Source organism: Anopheles coluzzii, chromosome 2 (assembly GCF_943734685.1).
Source record: "Anopheles coluzzii chromosome 2, AcolN3, whole genome shotgun sequence".
NCBI lineage: Eukaryota > Metazoa > Arthropoda > Insecta > Diptera > Culicidae > Anopheles > Anopheles coluzzii.
Window position 1 is genome coordinate 26592806 of NC_064670.1, and position 16936 is coordinate 26609741.

At 43.3% G+C, this 16936-nt stretch overlaps 1 protein-coding gene across 3 annotated transcripts; it reads right to left on the minus strand.

Moving 5' to 3' along the window:
* Positions 1-321: 321 nt before the first annotated feature.
* On the minus strand, positions 322-16119 carry LOC120951374 (centrosomal and chromosomal factor-like). 3 transcript variants are annotated; one of them, XM_040370051.2, is made up of 3 exons: positions 15914-16119; positions 14915-14953; positions 322-13190 (listed from the first exon to the last, which is right to left on the minus strand). In XM_040370051.2, exon 3 carries the CDS (start codon positions 13025-13027, stop codon positions 12149-12151), a length of 879 nt encoding a protein of 292 aa, XP_040225985.2. In that variant the 5' UTR covers positions 13028-13190; positions 14915-14953; positions 15914-16119; the 3' UTR covers positions 322-12148. The 3 variants fall into 3 exon arrangements, with proteins under 3 accessions (XP_040225985.2, XP_040225984.2, XP_040225986.2); XM_040370050.2 differs by having other exon boundaries at positions 13658-14953; XM_040370052.2 differs by lacking the exon at positions 14915-14953.
* Between the last annotated feature and the right edge of the window lie 817 nt (positions 16120-16936).

Here is a 16936-nt window from a genome sequence, read left to right on the forward strand (position 1 = left end):
TCCCAAAGCGATGATTGAACTATGCGTAAGTCAACCGTACATGAACACATGCACGTTTACGGCCCTTTTCTCGTTATTGATGATCATATCATGTACATTTGTGGTACACTTGAGATCAAACACGACAAACGGAGATGCCGAAACTCTGTTTCCTGCAGCTGTAGATAAGATAGAAGGAGTGTTTAAATGATTCTTTTAGTCGTCAAACAGAAAGATCAAATAAATTGATTGTAGAAAATCTCTTCTAATGGGGTGTTTTATAAACATTTCTTTCTTTTCTTATATAAACGTAAATACACACACTACGCGATCGTATCATGCTGTCCCCTCATTCAGGCAGCTATATTCTTGTTTGATACTACGTAAAGCAAGGAGGAGTCAGGAGTATTTATATTGATAAATAAAAAAAACAAATATACATTTAAAGCAACATTTAAAGAACATTGTGAACTTTCGGATGTAGCTATTATACTTTATTGATCCATTTTATCTTGTATAATGTTACTTACCTCTTAAACCATAAGGAGGTCCGGTCCGGGTAAGCTTCGGAGATGCATCTACACTAGCCGAAAGCCGGCCATCCACATCCAGGCTGTTAATTCCGATGCTACCTTACTTCGAATTCGAAGCATTGGGTCGTCCACAACGGGGTCCACTCACCCGGGGGAACAGATTCGTTGCGACCGCTCGTCGAAGGAGACGGCCGTTTTAAGTGACACACAACCAACGATGATTTCGTTTGATTGAATCGGTAAAGTAGTTCTTTTATCAATACCTTTGGGTTGGTCCTCATGGCAGGGAGGGATGGATATTGGATCAAAACTTGGGAAGCACGCCATGAGGGCCGGGGAATTGGGGGATTTGTTTTAAAAGGATAGGGGACTATTATCAGGAAAGGAATGAATGTGGGAAGGAGGGGTAGAAATGAGAAATATTCTTTATTTCTTGTTTTATCTATCGATGGATATTCTGTTTTTTTCGATAGTAATTGTTGTTATGGTGGCATCATACAGATGCTCTTTTGTAAGTTGTTGGTTGTTTTCTTTTTTTCTTTTGATTGTAGGATTTTGCGAAGTAGAGCATTAATGTGCTATTTTTTGTTTCTTTTTGTTTTGGTACTCTACTTCGATCTTTTCGTACAAAAATTGAAAAATGGAAATTTTACAACTGAGTTTTGTGTTTGTGTGTGTTTCTTTCTAATGTTTCTTCCTCGTCCGTTTTCTGTGCTTTCTAGATCTGCTGCCAGATCTGCTATTATACTGCATATTTTGCTTTGTATTAATCAAAAAACGCCATTCATTCTACGCTTTCGTCTGCTTCCTGCTCTGCCTATTGCTTTCTCGGTTTTCTCCTGAGCGTATCATTATTATTTGCTGCTTTCTTTGTGTTTCTTGTTCCCTAAAAAAGATTTTGCGTTGATTGTAATGGGGGTAAGGGTATATGGATGCCGCGCAGTATTCATATGACGACTGAGTGGAGAAGGAGGGAGAGTTTGATTTAGAAAATACGGGTTGGAAAATTAATACGAAACGAATCCAAGCACTCTTCTCTCGCTCTATGTTTTGCAATGCGAAATCCTGCCCGTATGTTATTTAATTTGCATTTTAGTGTGTTTCTGTTTACATATTTATATATTCCATGATTTTTGTCTAAGAAGATTAAGAAAAACGCAAACAAAATTAAAGTATTTTAGGTACAAAGAATCTAGCACAAATGCATCGGGGATGTTTGAGATCCAAAATGATGGCTGGGAAATAAAATCACGCTAGTAGCTTTTTTAGACATTTTTTCCAAGCAAAAGTATGGTTTAAAGAGGGAGACGGTAAATTTGAACAATTTGTGTATACATTTCAGCCGATTATTAAACACTACTAGTTGTTATAAACACATCACACCTTACAGGGCAAAGGGAAACCGAGCGCGCAATCTGTCTCTCCTCTGTTGGTGGTAGTTGCGCAGTGGGTGAGCAGTGTGCCTCCTCGCCCCACCGGCAGACACACAACACAATACATTTGGCGCTACGTCGCCCTCCTTCGCACTCCTCTTCACGCTCCCTCGCTGCTTTACGGCGCGAGCGGGGGGCGATTTTTGTTTCGTTTCTCTACATGCACTTGTTAATTTGGTTAATTTGACATTGAAACTTTGGAGCAATGGTTTTTTATCGTTATTCCGTGTGTGTGATGAGTGTGAATGTGTTGCTGCTATTTGTGTGTAAAAGTGTGGTTCTGCGATAACACACCGACTCCTGTGGCCAGCCCCGGACCGTGGCCCGTAAACGTGTTATTTATTGAAAAATATGGTAATCTTGTATGGATAATATTGCAATAAGATTTTGATGGTTTTTAATTTTTAGATAACAAAAGCAGTTTAAATGTACGCAAAAGGAAAGTGAGAGAAAAGCAACAACAACCTAAGCAGTTATTGTTGCTCGTTGCGGAAGGTATTGCAAGACCAAAATACTAGCAGTTCAAATTGAGAATGTACGTGGCCGCCGGTTGGGCGCACTAGCCCTGGTGTTAGCAACAGAAACCATAACCTCTAACTGTGTATCTGTGGGTGAGCATTTATTGCAGGTAAGTTTTTTTAAAGTTTATATGCTACAGATTTGACGTCACCAGGCGGGGAACTCTCTTCGGTAAAATGTAAGTATGATATTACGGTCAAAAGGAAAAGGTGATGAGCTGATGACAAGAGTGTGATTTGTTGTGTGGTATTATGCCACCATAATTATTTGCTGCATAATGATATCCCGTCTGCAAACCCCATTTTACGGCATTTTGGTGCGTATCCTTTTTCGTACAATGTTTCACATTCAATTCTTCGCTCCAATTTTCTGTGTGTTTTTCTTCTTCTTCTTGTTACACAAAATATGATTGCAATGATGATCAAGTATAAGGTTTTATATGTGTAGTGTTGATTTTCCTTGTTATTGTTGTTTCATACAATTGTTGTTTCTTTAAATTGATGATGGCTGCGCTGCCTTTTTGATCCCGTCTCCCCTTTGAGCGTACAACACTCGGTCTTCCCCCTTGTCTATTTTGTTTTACCTATATTTTCACAACTATATTTTCTTTAAAATGCACACACACACAACCACACATACATACATATGTACGGGCAGGAAGTACAGGCTATACAAACAGATGTTGACACCACGTGCGTGTGGTGTCTGTCGCGTATTGCAAAGGACCGTACATTCCCGCGTACCCTGTATGCTGTTGTGGACATATGGCAAGAGTTGCACATCCCCACCACCCCACCCCTCTGTGCTGATTGTGTGTAGTGTTTGGATCTTCACTTTCACCGCCCAAGCGGGAGTCGGATCAAGCAGACAGCAAAACCGTAAATCAGTTAAAGGGGGATCACAGAACAATTACAAACATTTCTAAATCTTGATTTTACGGTTATTTTCGCAGTTTTGTTTTGCTATTACTTAGCTCGAACCCTGTGTGTCTCGAACTTCGAGGCTCTACTACACTTCCTGTTTAGTTTTGCACACACGCACACGCAATGATATCAAATCGATTTGTTTTGCTGCTTTTGACTGTACAATTGTTTCTTTAGCCTTCTTCTCTGACTTCTTCTGTGTTGTTTTTTTTTGTTTACTCTCACTTCTTGCTCTCCCTTTACCACTCTCTATCTCTATCTCTATCTCTCTCTCGCTGCATTGCCACTGCTGCAGCTGCTGCTCTACTGTCTTCACTTATGCTTAGTACCACCCACTAGCAGTTTCGAATTTAACATTAATATTATACTTCTAAGACTCGGTCGGTTTTTGTTGTTGCTTGCTTTTATCGTTTCAAATACACTTGGCATGCACAATATACACCGTCGTCATTTGGAGTTGTATGTTTGTGATTTGTGTGTGTGTGATGGGTGATGTGTATCAGTTTTGCTCTATTTTACTGCACATAAGATACGTATATCATCCGACCCACCCATCCGTTTTGTTGGTACTATTGAATCTTCTCTTCGTATGTCTATTTCTCTTAAAGGTTTAGGCTAAAAATTGGTTGCAACGGTGTATGTATGTGTGTGGTGGTGAGCGGGTATAATAGAGTTCTTTTCTTTGTTGGGCTCTCTCTGTAGGTTTCTAGTATGTTGGTTCGGCCGAGAACTGCCCACCTTTCCCTGTAGCGCGTTAAGTGTGGCCATTTATCCAACGACGGCGAAACGGTCCGCTATTGTGTATGGCCGCTTCTCTCATCAATGGAAATCAATGTCTCAGTGCGATTCTCCCACAAAGGGAGTAATGCACTACCCTACGTACCGAACAGCAAGCCCGGGCACGAAGCGCGCCTGCGAAGCAGACGGTTTAATACTTGGTCAATCGTTTCGTTCTTTTTCACATCGAACAAGAAAATCGACTTTCCCCGCGTATGTGGCAGATGTTGTCACTTTCTCGTACGCCAACAAAGCGCTTTACCGCTAGGAGCCCGGAAGGACGACGACGACCCCCTAATTCTAGGGGAGTTGGGAAACAGCCCGTTACGGGACTGCACATTGGGTAGGCCCTCAAATTCAGTACCACGAAACGTTCGTTCCCTTCTAGCAGTGTACCCTCCTTACGCGCTCTGTAATATACAGAACGAAGTACTCGAAGCCTTAAGGTTCTAAATTCTAAATACAAAAAAAAACCATAACGGAAAAAATGCTTCATCTGCTTCGCAGGCTTCGAACCCGGCCTACCCTGGTCTTGTGGGGTGTAGACCAGGCTGGGCTGAAGAAAGCCAACAGCACAGTTAAGACACACAAAAACACACACACACAAGGTGTCGGGGGACACACCACAACGCAACGACAGTTCTCATCGCACTCAACGACACTCTCTCTCTCTCTTTCTCTCATTCAACTTATCAAGCAAGTTTCTCCATGAGAACCATCATTATTTTCTAGTGGCACACAACCGGATATTCCATTCAAAATGTCCTTTTTCTTCTCTTCTGGCTTGGCGGCTTCGTTTGGTTTTAGTTTTTTTTCAAATCCACACTCTACTAAAGGTGTATATTTATATAATAGTGTTTTGTCCATTCTCTCTCCTCTACACACACCCACGCGCGCGCTAGACTGTCTCTCTCTTGGTTGATTTGGTATTACGTGTGTACCATAAACGTTACGTTGCGAATGATAAAATCATTATATTTTCTTCTCCTCGTCCCTATTTGGTTCGCGCAAATGTTTGTGTAACGCCTTTTTACCTACATGGGTTTTGCTCGCGATGGACTAGCCTGTTACTCGCTCGCCCAAAATAAGGAAAAACGGTCACAACGAGGAACGTTGATGAATTTAATAAAACAAATAGATACGGGTCCTCTCCATGCCGATCGAATCGTTGTGTGTGTGTTGTTAAAAGCAGAATTTCAACGAAAACGATCAACTGTTTTTTTTTTTGTATTTTTTCAGTCCTTTATAATATGTTTGAAAATGAGATAAATGAAATAGAATGGTTGGAGAAATAAATGAATATGTGTATGGGAGGATGAAGATATTTTCCAATGCAAACGATTAAATAGAATGGCACACACTCAGGCTTAGCCATCAATATTCAGGTACCGACAATTCAGGAATTCAATAAAAAGAAAAACAATGGTGATGTTCAACGCAAGGAATAATGAAATGAAGATCGACCTAAAAGTTCCAGTTTTACATATCGAGAAATTCGACTACAAGTAATTCCATCTTTTAGTGACAATACACTATTGATATGTTTTGTAATGAAATGTAATTAAATGAATAGTTATGAAGGAAGGAAGGAAGGAAATGAGCAAAGCAAAAAATAAAAGAACATGTTAAAAGAACATATAAAAAAAATATTTTTTGTACTTTTTTACTTGATTCGTTGCGATGAGCATTCTGTCAACACAAGGCAAGGATGTTGTTGAACCGGCATGGAGATGACGGTAAGGAGAGAGAAAACAAAATGAAACCGGCCAAAAAAAGACGTAAGAACTATTACATCTATGAGGCGCGTGTATGTGTGTACATGAAAGAGGATGTACGAAAATTATAGTTAGAATTATAAGATAACAAATAAAAAAAAAAAGAAGCAAAACATTGTATGATCCGGACTGGTCACTAAAGAGGGGCGTCTTTTTTCTAGCGTGTCTTTTTTTATGGTAGCGGTATTGATGGTTGCAGAAGCATCACCACACTTCAAACGAGCTGGACGCGAGGATCGCGGAGAAATGATACTACTCTCCCTGCTGCCAAGATACTTCCTTCGAAACCCATCATCCAAACGATCCTTTCAATTTTCTAGGCAATAGAAAAATCGGTACCGTAATGTAGATTGTTTCTCAAGCACTCTCAGGCACAAAATTTTGTCATTCACAAAACCCATCTTGACTGCCTTGATGGTGTTAATCGCTTCGGGTGTTTATGCTACATTAAGATGTTTGTATTGGCACACCGAGGTTTGTTAAAATGTATCAATTTGTGTATGTATTACACACTATTTGATTTTAACACGCAATGGTGTATCAAAACATCCCATTCTAATAGCACCACTTACCAGCAATCGTGAAAAAAACATTTAGATTGATTAAATCGTCTGTTCGCGTCCAAGTATCGTTTGAAATGTAAAATGCTCCCTGGTCCGTTCCCGCGGCAAAAGTTCATAGTGCACCGAAGGGTTCAAATTTACGCGAGAACTGCAGACTGGAATGGAAACCGTAACAGTTCCCCCCCAGGCACGCATTTGGGTAATTTGGGTTCAAAGCTGCCTGTTTCTTATTTTACTAAAAATGCTTCGTCTGTCTGCAGTCTCATGATCCTTCTTTCTATTTTTTTTCTGCACTATTCGCTCTCACAACTCGAGATAAGCTTTACCCCTACCGCAAAAGACAACACACACGCACACCACCTCCATCATGGTTTAGTTTTTAGATCACAATCAATTGAGATCACGGGGATGTTGTCTCACAGCTTTTGCGTTGGACAACAAATGGGCCCGAAAAATAAACGAAATTATTATTTTAATTGTGTATAATCAAAGTATTGCAATCGAATGAACAAACTACGACTACGGGAGGATAAAGGACGCAGTAGCTGGGGGAGAATTTTATCTAACACTTCCAGAACTTTAGGGTTGTGTAGAAAAGGACCACACACGGGTGGATTGGAAAAGCTTGGAATTTGTTCTAATTTTTGAAGTGGAGACAGGAAGCAGAAGCATATTGGGGGGATGAAATTGCACTTGATACTATATCACCTTTTTTGATTCGTTTGAGGAAAGAAGTTTGGGGCAAAAATAATTTTAAATTAAAAAAAAAAAGATAGAGCGAAGAAAGGAAAACTAAACCTTCTAAAGGAATGAACCAAACGCCACCCAAATATTTTAAAGATTGTTTCTTTTAACACAACAGCAATGCTCTTTTACACACCGTTGTTTTGACCCTTTGCGAACTAATCTTCTCATCCTTTTGTTCGGCGAGAAAAAAAATAACATTTCGTTGTAAAATTGAATTGCTACAATGTGGCCTAACAATGTTAGGAGAACGTAACTGGGAGAGGAACACGATGGTAAATATGGTTCCATAAAGACCCGCACACACACACACGCACATACGCGCACCTGCTCCAACTATCGTTTTACATCACAAATTTGTCCACCCAAAGGAACTCCCGGGCTTCCGCTCGGGGGGGCTTCGTAATTTCCTTCAGATCAGCATGCATTTCCATGCTGTCTGTTTTCAGTTGAGTTAATTTTAACACGGACCACAACACACAGACACCAAGCAATTTGAGTAATAACAACACACTTAGTGCCTCCAATTCATTGCAGGTGGGTGGGGGGGGGGGGGGGTGATGGTGATAATCAAGAGAAAAGGAGGATATGGGAGTTGCATTTCCAGGACCTAAAAGCACACCAACATAACTGTTAGTCGTTAGTGCCGACTCTGCTCCTTCATTGCATTCTCATTGCATGATCGTTGCATCTCTAGAATCCATCAAATAACACCCAGCACCACCCGCTCCTTATCACCACGTATTCCCCCCTAGTGTAAAACATACAGCGCGCTTAGTGTTGGTTTGAGTTTTTGTACTGCGATTGCTGCTGCCTCTACTTTGCACTTTGCATCGAGCAATGCGTTGATCCCGCCCCGTTCTTCGATGTGTTTGGGACTGGATGGGATTGGTTGTTGCTTTTGTAGCGGAGTTGTTCTTTTCTCTCACTCTGTCTCTTCATCTTGGTCACGCTGCACATATTATTTGTATCGTCCAATTAGTGAAATACCGATGGGCAAAATTTGATATGCTAAAGGTACGCATGTCACAAAACAAGACAATCTATGTAGAGCTAGATTTAGAAGTAAAAAGAATATTGCATCTCAAGGGCGAAATAATAATATTGCGTGACACTAATACGAATACAATTTTTGCACCTGTCGATGCAAAAAAGGCATTGACGTACTAAAAGGAACTAGATACAGACGTATCTACCAAGTTGTTGCACTTCATCTGGGGTTATAGATATTTACGGAATGAAAAGATATTGCCCAAAAGGGTAGATTATTTTCCTTCTGAAGTAATTTTAAATATTTACAGGTACTTTTGTACAAATGCAAACGATATATCTAATTTCTGCATTGCAAAACAAATTCGAGGGACATTTTCAAAAACAGCCTACAAAAAGTTCACTAAGTTCTCAAGGCTGAATATCACAAATAGAGCAAAAACGGGTATACATGTTGCCAAGAAAAAAAGGATATTTGGAAATTTCAATTTAATAGTACCTGTACCCGGTACTACATTCTGCACCTTTTCTCGCCACGATAGGAGGCGAGACGATGGCCGAATTATTCTACGTTACAGCTTTCAAATTCGCCAATTTTCACCAATTTTATGGTGATTTGTGAGCTAATATGCTCTGGTGTGTTTACATCTCTTTCGCCCAAACAAACTCCCATTTTGCTGCCAATCCCATCGAGAACCTAAGACCCAACCAACTCACGATTGCCTCAGTTAACGAAACAGCAAACAACACATTACGACTGTTTTCTCTCCTACCACAGTTTTTACTCCCTCGGTTCGACTCTTTCGCTGCTGTTGATTCATCTACATCTTCTGTCTCTGAATGTGTGCAAATTTTGTTTGTGTTTTTTTAAATGTATATATATAATATATCCTTTGTACAATTGAAACTGGTTTCCTTCCTCACGTCAGATAATATAAACACACCCGCGCGCGCAGCAACACTCCACCATGTATCCTTCATTCTAATTTTACACACATCGAAGTGCACCGTAATACACCTGTGCGTGTAAGTGAGTCTGGTTGCTGTGCGTGAACGGACGCGCGCGGGAGATCCTCTCATCTTCATTAGCATAGAAAATCTGTTTCTTAAAATTCAAATTTATATCACCGTTTTTTTTTCTTAAAAAGAGAAGCAAAAACAAAGAAGACAACAATCCATTACCCTCTGCTGTCCACTCATTATCGTCATATTATCGATTACGATCCGTTGGACAGTTGTGTGCGTGGGTGTGTGTGTGTGTGTGTATGTGGGTCTCGGTACTTTCCAAACTGACTGACTGACTGGAAAAAACTACTTATATACTAATTTGTAAGTGTCCAAAATGAAAGAGAAACAGGAATATCCCCTCCCGTGTCCCATATCATAATGTACACGCCCTGGGTGGTTTATGTTTCCAACTTTGCCAAATTATGCTCCATACTCTACACATCGCTGCTGGGCGGTGGGCTTACAGAAGTACAAATTGAAGTGAACAGGTATTCGCTACTGGGCGATAATAGTACGAATGTGGAAGGAAGGTACGTTGCGGCAGAGAAAGGCTCTGACGTTGGAAGTAAGTTTGCATTGTCCGGCTATTAGCCAGGAAACAAAACAAAGGGAACAGTTGTGTGGATCCCAAAACATGTACCGCTTCGCTTCGCTTGAGCATAACTGTTGTGAACAATACACTATGCACACACACTCCACCACCATCACGGAAAACCTTCCGCTCGGAATGATGCGCACGGATGTGTCCAGGCATTAGGTTTGAAGGGATCGCCAAAACATTATTGCCTTCGTTGTTCGCCCCCAAGGGGTCGTGTAGTAGTTTACAAAACAGACAAAAAGGAAAAAGTTATAAATGTTAATCAAAATTTTAACAGTCGGCTGCTTATTAAGCCGACCGAAAATCACAATGCTTGGCACCAACTCAATTTGGCGTACAAAGTACACGCACACAGGTAGTACAACTAGAATAAAACGCACTAAAAGTATAAAGGTTATATCTTATGCAAAAGATAATTAAAAGAAGAAAAAAATTCAACAATGTTTTCGCTGCACAAACGTCTGCGGCCGACATTCTCTTCCCCCGTCCTTAACAAGGCGACGAAAGAGAGAGTATGGCAACGCTATGCAACGACGGAAAACGTCGAAGTTATAGCTACATGGGCACAGCAGCCAATACACCAAACACCATGTGTTTGCGAAAGAAAAAAAAACCCACCCACACCCACACACGATGATGATTGCTTCCTTTCAGAGGCTTGAGTGTGCCTATCGCTGTGCTCTAGAGTACATTATCAGGACTTGCCTCTTCTAAAAAAAACCGTACGCACTTTTGGTCTCTCGTGTGCCTCGTGTCTCACCTACTACTGGCACTAATAGCTGGCCCTACTGATAAATTTCCGTGTTTTATCACTCCAACCATGCACCCTGCACCATCAGTTTTCCTCTCTTTGTCCTAACCCTGTCCTTCCGCGAGACACTTGCACACACATGACGAATGCTTTTGTCTGTATACCGAAAGCTCTTCTTCATTGTCTCTCGCTCTTCCTCTCCTATCGTTGTGTACTTTAAATTTCGCCCTACCCCATCATCCGTGTTTAGCGAGACACACACACAGCACACTGCTAACGCATGTCCTTTGCTGTTGCCCTCAACTTCAACCTCGTCTGCTAGTGGGGGAGGGTTGTACCATTTATCTTTAGTTCCCTTTCTTCTGTCATTTATAATTATCGTACGACTTTTATCGCGACATCGTAATGGATCGTTCAAAATAAAAGTTTTAACTTGGGATCATTATATACCGCGAAATCAGAACGTTCGAAACAAAAAAAAACACATATAGTCATAAGGATTCCTTTACATACATACACGTAAGACTACTCCTACCTTCTCCTATCCTTCCCTACCACGCACTCCTACCTTGATCTCCTCCTTCTGCGGCTGCCGATGATTCTCTCCTTTCTTACTTCCTCGCAGTCAGGCGCAGGCGATAGATGCAGCATTTACAACCTCAGTGCAAACGACGATCGTACACTGATGATGATGATGATGATGATCGTGTCGACAAATTTGCGGAAGGCGACATACGGCGGCGACGGCGGTGACGGTTACGATAGCAACCAACGCAACCAACATCGGTATCTGCATGCATTAGCAACAACACAGCACCACAAAGGGTGCGATGAGCGCACTTCTCCCATTCTCTATCTTTTCAACGTTGTAGATCGATGATAGAAAGAAACCACAAGCCAGATTTCGACAGGAAATTACACCTTCCCAAACCGTCCGCGTACTGCGCTTGAAAAGGGTCGACCCCCTTTTGGTGCAACAGAACGGGGTTTGTATTCTCACAGTATGTGAGACGACCGGGTGCTCTCTAAAAGGAAGAAACTGTCACACAATGACACAACGGCACATCTGCAGGATGACCCTGCGCGCTTTGCTCTCTAGGGATGTGTCGTGGAGTTGATCGAACCACTCACTTTCTTCCAACCATATACCCAAGAACGGGCATTATTTCCCTTCTGCGCAATCCTTGGCAGGTCACTGAATGTTGATTTCTCGCCAGTTTCTCTCACTATCGCTCACAAATTAAAGGGGGATGAGGATAGTTGGGCATATTTACTGCTTCTTCACATCTGTCGCTTTCGCGGGCAGCTGGTGTTGCTGCTTAGCTCTCCTCCGTCGATTCCGTTTCCGCTGGCGTACCACCGTGAGCGGTAGCGCATCTTCTTCTAGCCGTATCGTGGATAGCTCCTTGTCGCTAGCGCCTTCAACGCTCGTCGTCATCGTTATCGTATTATCATCATCTTGCTCTCGCATCACTTGCTCGAGACTGTTTCTGCTACTGCCACTGCCGCTACTCTGTCTGCCATTGCTGCTGGCTGTTACGGTGACGACGGGTTGTTAAGCCTGCACGTTGAGAATCGTTTTCAGATTGTGCGTGAAGGCAGCGGCATGGCGATTGCTTGCCTTGGCCGCAGCCGATGCACACGATTTCATCGCCTTGGTCCGCAGTCGCGTCTGCTGCTGCTGCTGCTGCTGCTGGCTGTGGTACTGCTGCTTCAGCCCCACGTTGATGGAGGAGGATCCTGCCGCCCCCTTTCTATTAGCGCCACCGGCCATCGAAGTGTGGACGGATGATCCGCCCCCGACGGCGCCGCCACTCGCCATCATCATCATCGACGAGAAGGAACTGCTAATGCTAGTAGTGCTGCTGCTGCTGCTGCTACCATTGCCGCCACCGACGGTCCAGTGGACGGGAGGCTTCGGCAGCGCGGTGGGTGCGGGTGCATCATAGCACTTGCTGCCCGCAAAGTGGGAAAAGTTTGGCGGCGAACCTGATACAGGTCCGGCGGCCGTACCAGCTCCCATCGGCGAGGACATCATCATCGGGAAGCTGCCGCTACTGCTCGGACTGGAGCGCTGATTAAAGCTGTTTGAGCTGTTGCTGCTGTTGTTGCTATGGCGACCACCACCACCTCGTCCACCGGTGGGTGAATACGACGGTTGCCTCTGCTGCTGCTGCTGCTGTTGTACTATCGGTATTGTGTTGGACGAGGAGAAAATACTACGGAAGTAGTTCGCACTCGGTGACCGCTGACTGCGGCCTCCTCCACGCTGCTGCTTGCCATTGCTTCCGGTGTTGCCACCATGCTGCTGCTGCTGCTGCTGCTGTTGCTGCGTCGAAGGGCTCAGCTGCTGCGGGCTGTGGTTGTGGAAGTACCGCTCGGCATGGTTACCACTGCCAGCATTGCGGCCGTTACGATTGTGCGAGTTTGTCATCGCGCCTGGAGTAGTCTCTCGTTCTCTTCACAGCTCTCTCTTGTGGGTGGAGGTATGGTTCCTGCCGTGTTTTTGCACTTTCACTTTTTCGACCGTTTCGGACGTGACGTCTATTTACACACATGCATATACACACACGACAATTGCGCGTCGACTCCGCTCGCTATCATGCGTTACAGAAACAGAAACAAAATGAAAATTAATCACTTACAGGCCTTGCTCGCTACGTAACTTCACGACTGTAGATGTGTATGGTATGATGCGTACAAGTGTGTGTGTATGTGTGATCGCTCTTACAAACGCACTTTCTATTTTCCTAATTCTCTCTTTCGATTAGCGACAAAAGAGCAGAAAAGAAACGCACTTTTTGCTTCATTCGTATATTCGCTTTGTCCACTCGCTTGGCTTCTCACTCACTCTACCAACGGTCGTATCGATACTGATTCGCTTTCTCGCACGCGGGGCACACACACTGCAGCTGCACACACATACACACATACACAATACGAAAATTATGGTGGCAACGGTCGACTAATCGCTGCTGCGTTACTTTCACGAAGGGGGAACTCTACTTTGCGTTTAAAATGCAATTGTAAACGGTGTGCTACACGCTTTTGTCTTCACTCGTACCTGTTTCGCTCCTGCCGTACAGCCAAACACAATTGTCTTGCGAAAATGTTACCCTCGGGGTACACCGAATGCGCCTTCTTATAAGAACAAATGCACTGTGCATCGACGACGAGTGCTCCTAATGCAGGCACGCAAAATGCTCACGCGTCGTGTACGTATACACACACACACTCTCACACACCTCTTTTCTTTTTTCACTGAACGATGAAAAGAAAACTAGCGCATGTAGAGCACTGTTGCGTTTCGCACTGTTTCGCGATTAGTTGGGGCAATTCGCTTACTATCACAGAATATATTGAATGGAATAAGTAAAAGCCACCACCATTTACACCTTTTCTGAAATACACACACACTGAGGGTGAGGTGGGCTCGCGTTTCTGTTCGATCTGAGCACGGCGCTTCCGAGAGATGATCGTTCAACCAGCGCACATCCGCGAATGAGAGAGGAGAGAAGGCTCGAACGTCGCCTTTCGTCTAGCCCCTGTGGTTCGTCCGTTGTTAGCGCGTCTACCCTAAAGGTGGAGGGGACGGGGCGATGTTATGTTGCACAGCACAAACGGTTGCTATGTGCAGCTGCCGTCGCTCTTTCACAGCACTGTTTCTGACCCCGTTTGCCTCTAGCCCGTTGGGAATATTCACACAGCCGCTGCTGCTGCTGCTGCTGCTGCTTGCCTGCTGTTTTGTTTCCCCCTGTGTATGTGCGCGCTGGCGAGATTGTAGACACCGATGTGCCTTGCGAAAAGGGACATCCACACAAACACGCGCGCGCGAGCGAACACAATGCCCAACAATGGGGGAAAAGACTTATTGCTTCTGCTTCTCTCTCACTCTCGCTCCCTGTTTGTCTGTCGTTTGCTGAACGCTTTTTTGTAACGATTTTTTGCTTCGTGTTCCTTGCTTTGTATTCAAGAAAATGTGCCAAATACGCGAGCTGGTAGTTCAATTACTACACTACTAATAATTTTAACTGCTAAAAAATAACACTATGTTTGCTTCTCTCTCTGTCGAGCGATTTTCGTGCATTATCCACGGCACAACACTACACAAGCTGTTTGTTAGCTTCCCTCAGCGCTTCACTGCATAGACACGGTTCCGTTTTGTGTCCAAATCGACGCCTTGGACCTTGGCTGGAGCCTCGTCTGCAGAAACGCTGGAGCGAATGTCCGTATTGCTTCTGCAACGACGACAATAACAAAATTGCGTGCGTACGTGCGTGCGTGTCTATATGCTCACAACGCGACAATCGCTTTTTCTTACAATTATTATTGGTGTATAAGTGGGCGCCGTTGTTATACTCTGCAAGAGAGAAGGAAAAGTATAAATTTACACAGTGTCATTGCCAAAGAAGGTACAAAAACTGAAGGAAGAGAAAAAGCTGGGTGAAATGAGAGAGCACGTAAAAACCAATTCATTTGCCAAATACATTGAATAACAGTTGCTTTTCTGCCGTGTTGTAGATGGTAGAAAAAAATAATAAAAAAGAAAACAGTTTTATGTAACGGAAAAACGTAGCAAAATGTGTGGTTTTGGCTTGAAAATACATTTCCGTCCAACACCCTACCACTAGATGTGTATTTGAAACGTTACGCGCATTCACACACACCACCAAGCAACGGTTTGTAGCCGTTGTACATACGTGTGACGTACAAATGAAACCACAAGATGGCGGCGGTGTCCTCACACGATACAACGCAATACACTTTTTTGCCTTCAACAATGTGTAACGCATTGGGTGAGTGGTGCAAAAAGCATGCTGTCGGGTGGGGGTAATTCCCAACCATCGTAAAATTCAGTGTACTGTGTTGTAACACACAAAAAATGCTTTCGGTACGGGTGAAACCCAACACTGCGAACACGAACAAAGTCGCGCACTACTACACCTATCGACTCGTTTTCAAAGGGGTTGTTATAGTCCATGGCCACACGTAGGGGAGCGAGCCAGCGCACGTTACAAGCATGTAGTGCGTTTCTAATCTTTTTTTTGTCCACTACTTAGCATTGCAGTACCGAAAAAACACGCACAAAGAACTGCAAGCACGATTTCATAGCTATCGACACATTCAAGCAGAAATGGATTGTGCGTACGTGACGATCCACAGCAAACACACAAAAAGAGAGCTCTACTATTCGTTAGGCGTAATGCGTCATGAATGTGAAGTGTTGCGCACACAATGAAAAAAGAGGAGCAGCCATCAGGCTCTGGAAAATTCCAAACTAAACGTAACGATAACTTAATACCAGCAAAGAGAAACTCACGGAAAAGGGGTATTTTTCCACTTCACAAACACGGCTACCAGGGATTTCCTCTTCCTGCACTCGTGCGCTTTGCCTTTAACTTTTCTACTTCACACTTCTTCTCACTCACACACTCCTCGCGCACTTCCACTCTCTGACTCACGGTCTCTGACGAACGATCCGTTCACATCGAGTTTATAATTCAAAATGATTCTTTCGGGTGCTGCCCCAGTTCAGACGGTACAAGGCCGTGAGCTTTCGTGAGCTTTTCAAGAAAGTTCGATGCCAAGCAATACATTTCAAGCAAATCCGCCATGTCGATCAGAGTGACCAGAAATACCGATTTATCTGTATTCCTACCGATTTTTCATATGCCTACCGATTCACAGATAAGCCTCCTAAAACTACCGATGTTCCATTTATCCTACCGAAAATCACAGATATTTGATTTTTCAGTCGTTTAAGCTTAATCTGTGACGCTTGGGATGCTGTTTCAAGGATTGCTAACCTCATTTGTTACTTATCGCGCTGATGCACGTTTGTTTGCCTGGCACTTTTTTTTATTTTTTTCCGTTAAAATGTAATGTTCATAATAAGTAGAAAATGTCAGTTGCATGGATTCCGAGAATTGCTCGTCAAAGGAAATCATTTAAATTTGAATTTGAATCTCGCTGTCGGCGGTTAAAGCTCAAAGACAGACAAAGATAATGAAATTTTCAGGCGAGGGGAAGGTACCCAAATAGCCAGCTCGTACTTTATAGCTGATTTGGGGAACGAAAAATCGTTCCGATGTCATACTTTGTGGCTGATTAAGAGATAGACGGTACTTTGCGGAACTATGGAGCTTTTTAACAGGCACATGGTACTCTTTGGAACTTTGCGGCTGATTAACACTATGTGTTGGGTTCATGATGGAACTTTAAGGCTTGTTAAGAACGTGTACCGAATTTGGTGGAACTTCATAGCTTTTTAATGCATGACATCGGTACAAGGTGGGTCTTGTCAAAGTGTCAAAGACAGACGCCGCCAATCATCTCATTGCTG

Excerpts from the sequence above, each read along its gene's own strand:
- LOC120951374 (XM_040370052.2), bottom strand. The coding sequence starts at position 13,027 with ATGACAAACTCGCACAATCGTAACGGCCGCAATGCTGGCAGTGGTAAC.